We start from the raw sequence: 2,674 nt of genomic DNA on the forward strand, positions 1-2,674 counted from the left end.
GCGCTCCGCCTCCCGCGGCTCCCGCAGCAGCGCGCCCAGCGCTGCACAGTCCAGCCCGCTCGCCGCCTCCAGTCCCATGGCGGCCACCTAGAGCAGTTTCTTTTCCCCGTCTTCCTTCTGTCCCCCCTCTGTCCCCTCGCTGACCAAGCCGTCTGCTCGCTCCTCCGCAGCGCCGACTTTAAGTACGGTGGGCCGGCCTCCCGGGTCACCATACAAGGGCAGAGCAGGAAGGCGCCAGCACCGCCCCCGCGGCTCACCCCCTCCCCCAACCGCAGCCTCACGTGGGGTGCAGGCTGGGCTAGCCCGGGGACTGGGGGGGGGTGCGCACCCGAGAAAAAGCCTGGGAGGAAACCCAGAGATCAGTTTTCAGAGGTGTTTGCCAGTACCAGGGTGGCCCGAACACCCCGACACACACAGCCTTGCACCCCAGCCTGGAAGAGGGTCCACACCCTTTGTGGGGCTCCATGCTCTCTGCTCAGCCCCGGGGATGCACACCCCCACCCTTAGAGACGTTTAGCTCATTGGTGCCCAGGGCCCTGCTTCTTCCTTGGGCCTTTCCCTTCCAGGATTTACCCCCTAGGAATTTGTTGCCACAAAAATGGCAGTGTGTGTGCTACCACGGGTGTCGCCACACTGGAGGATGGCCAGCCCCGAAGATGGGGCTTTTTCCCTTCTGCTTAGACAAAGGGCAAAGGGACTTTATCACTCTCCTCCCCCATTCGATGACCCTTGGAGCCGGCCAAACTAAGGGAGATATTCGCCCTCCAGGCCCCAGACCCTGGGCATTGGCATGCTGAGACCTCTGGGTCTTTGCAGGGAAAGGCAGAGGGGCTGTGACCCGTTTCCAGCTATGAATGGGACAAGGTTTCTTCCCAGGGAGTCCAGGAAAACCCCAGAGGCTCAGGGTGAAACACTTCCCGGAGTCGCAGATCAGCTCTGAAGGGGAACTCTGCTGACAAGGCTGGGTTCTCCCAGGGGCTGCTGGGAAGTGCAGGAGCCTCCCCGTGAGAAGAGGTAGGAGGTGAGGCCAACTGCTACCACCTCCAAGGCAGGCACCCCACCACAACCCCTCAGCTGCTGGCAGCCTGCAGCAGAGACCCTGGGCTGCCGGGAGCCAGGACTGGCACTTGAGCAGGAAATAGGGGGAACTTGGGTAATCCACATCCCTTCTGCCTTCCCACAGGGCTGCTAGCCGGATGTGGTGAACCCAAGTGTGCAGGGGGGCTCTGGGCCCCAGGGTGGGGGCAAGGTGTATTAGTAGCTGAACTCAGAAGCAACCAATTCAGGTGGGTGGGGACAGTGTTCTAGAGCTGGAACTGTCCCCACCCCCACCCCTAGCTGCTTGGGATTTTCAGACTGCCTCCGCCTAGGCCCCATGAGACAAGCTACAGGTCCCTGGGGAACATTTCTGCTCCCCTGCTCGCCCCTGGGGCCAGAAGGTTGTGGAGGGCTGGAGTGAGGCCCTGAGTAGACTGTCAGCCCTTCAGTGGCCTGAAAACTCCAAACTCCCCAAGTTGTGTTGATATATCTGAGCATGTTGGAGCTCTAGTTAAGCTGGAACTAGTAGCTAAGTGTGCTGTGAGGGAGAGGGGAGCCACAAGAGAGACGCCCCGAGGTCTCTAACAATGCCTTGGGCCAAACTACTCCCTCCCGCCTCGGTGTCCCCACCTGTGAAATGGGTGCTCATTGTAGACTAGCTGTTCACCCACACTGGTCCCAGGCGGCCTCCACCACTGCCCGCGCATCTGATTGCTGTCCCCCCACCAGGCCAGTCTGGAGGCTGATGTGGCAAAGCCCACAAGAGAGCCAGGCAGTCTGGGCCACAGATCCCAGAGGCTGATATGGGCCCTTATCCTTGGCATCAGCCTAGCAAATGACTTAATGGCTGATTCCAGGGACAAATTACAGAGCTTGAAAAAGGATAGTCAGGTCCAGTCTTGTTGATCTGTGGTGCTGGCGTCACCTGTCATGCTGGGAGCTCCTTGGGGAGGAGGCGAGAGGACCCAGTCAGCTGGGACCCTCACTCAGGAGCAAAACTCAGATTGGGAGAAGGGGCTCTGGACTCCAGCTCCACTGGCCAAGCCTCTCCCTGTCCGTGGGGAGAAAGCAAGCACCGGCTGACAGTGGGCACTCCCGGGGGGAGGGGCGTTGCACTGCCCATGTTTGCTTTAGTGGCACAGGTCTGGGGGCCCTCCCGGCACTCTGGCCGAGCCAGAGATTTCTGCTGGAAGGAGGCTGCGGGTATGTCACCGCTCAGGGCCCTGTTAGGGCTACCCCCTCTTCAGCCTGGGGACAGATTCAGAAAGGCCTGCCTTAGCCCTAAAGGAGGGGCACCCCTTGGCACTTTGCCCCCCTCTAATCCCAGGCAGGGGAAACCCCCACTTGTATAACTTAGTGAAAGGCAGAGACTGGGGCAAGAAGAGAGAGGGAAGAGGACACAAAACCCGTCCCACCCCACTTCTGACCTTTGGAGCTCCCTATCTTTTTCTGCTCACCCAGCCCCCATGCAAAGCAGCTTCCCTTCCACATTCTCGAACTTCCAAGCGTTGCACTGATGCTGCCAAACATCAAACATCTCATTTTCCTTCCTCCTCCTTTCAGACCCACACCCTGGACAGATGCCCCAGGGACTGGGGAAGAAATGAATAGGGTGGCTACAGAAGGATCCTTTGGC

The 2,674-nt window shown here is 59.8% G+C and overlaps 1 protein-coding gene across 1 annotated transcript in view; it reads right to left on the reverse strand.

Moving 5' to 3' along the window:
• Nucleotides 1-97, reverse strand: part of DUSP2 (dual specificity phosphatase 2) — a 2,237-nt gene extending 2,140 nt beyond the window's left edge. Inside the window, exon 1 of the mRNA XM_004686000.2 lies at nucleotides 3-97. Within this exon, the coding sequence (XP_004686057.1) occupies nucleotides 3-78 (76 nt within the window). The 5' untranslated portion in view covers nucleotides 79-97. The remainder of the gene's footprint in view (nucleotides 1-2) is intronic.
• Between the last annotated feature and the right edge of the window lie 2,577 nt (nucleotides 98-2,674).

Source organism: Condylura cristata, unplaced genomic scaffold (assembly GCF_000260355.1).
Source record: "Condylura cristata isolate star-nosed mole 26May11 unplaced genomic scaffold, ConCri1.0 scaffold00020, whole genome shotgun sequence".
Lineage (NCBI taxonomy): Eukaryota > Metazoa > Chordata > Mammalia > Eulipotyphla > Talpidae > Condylura > Condylura cristata.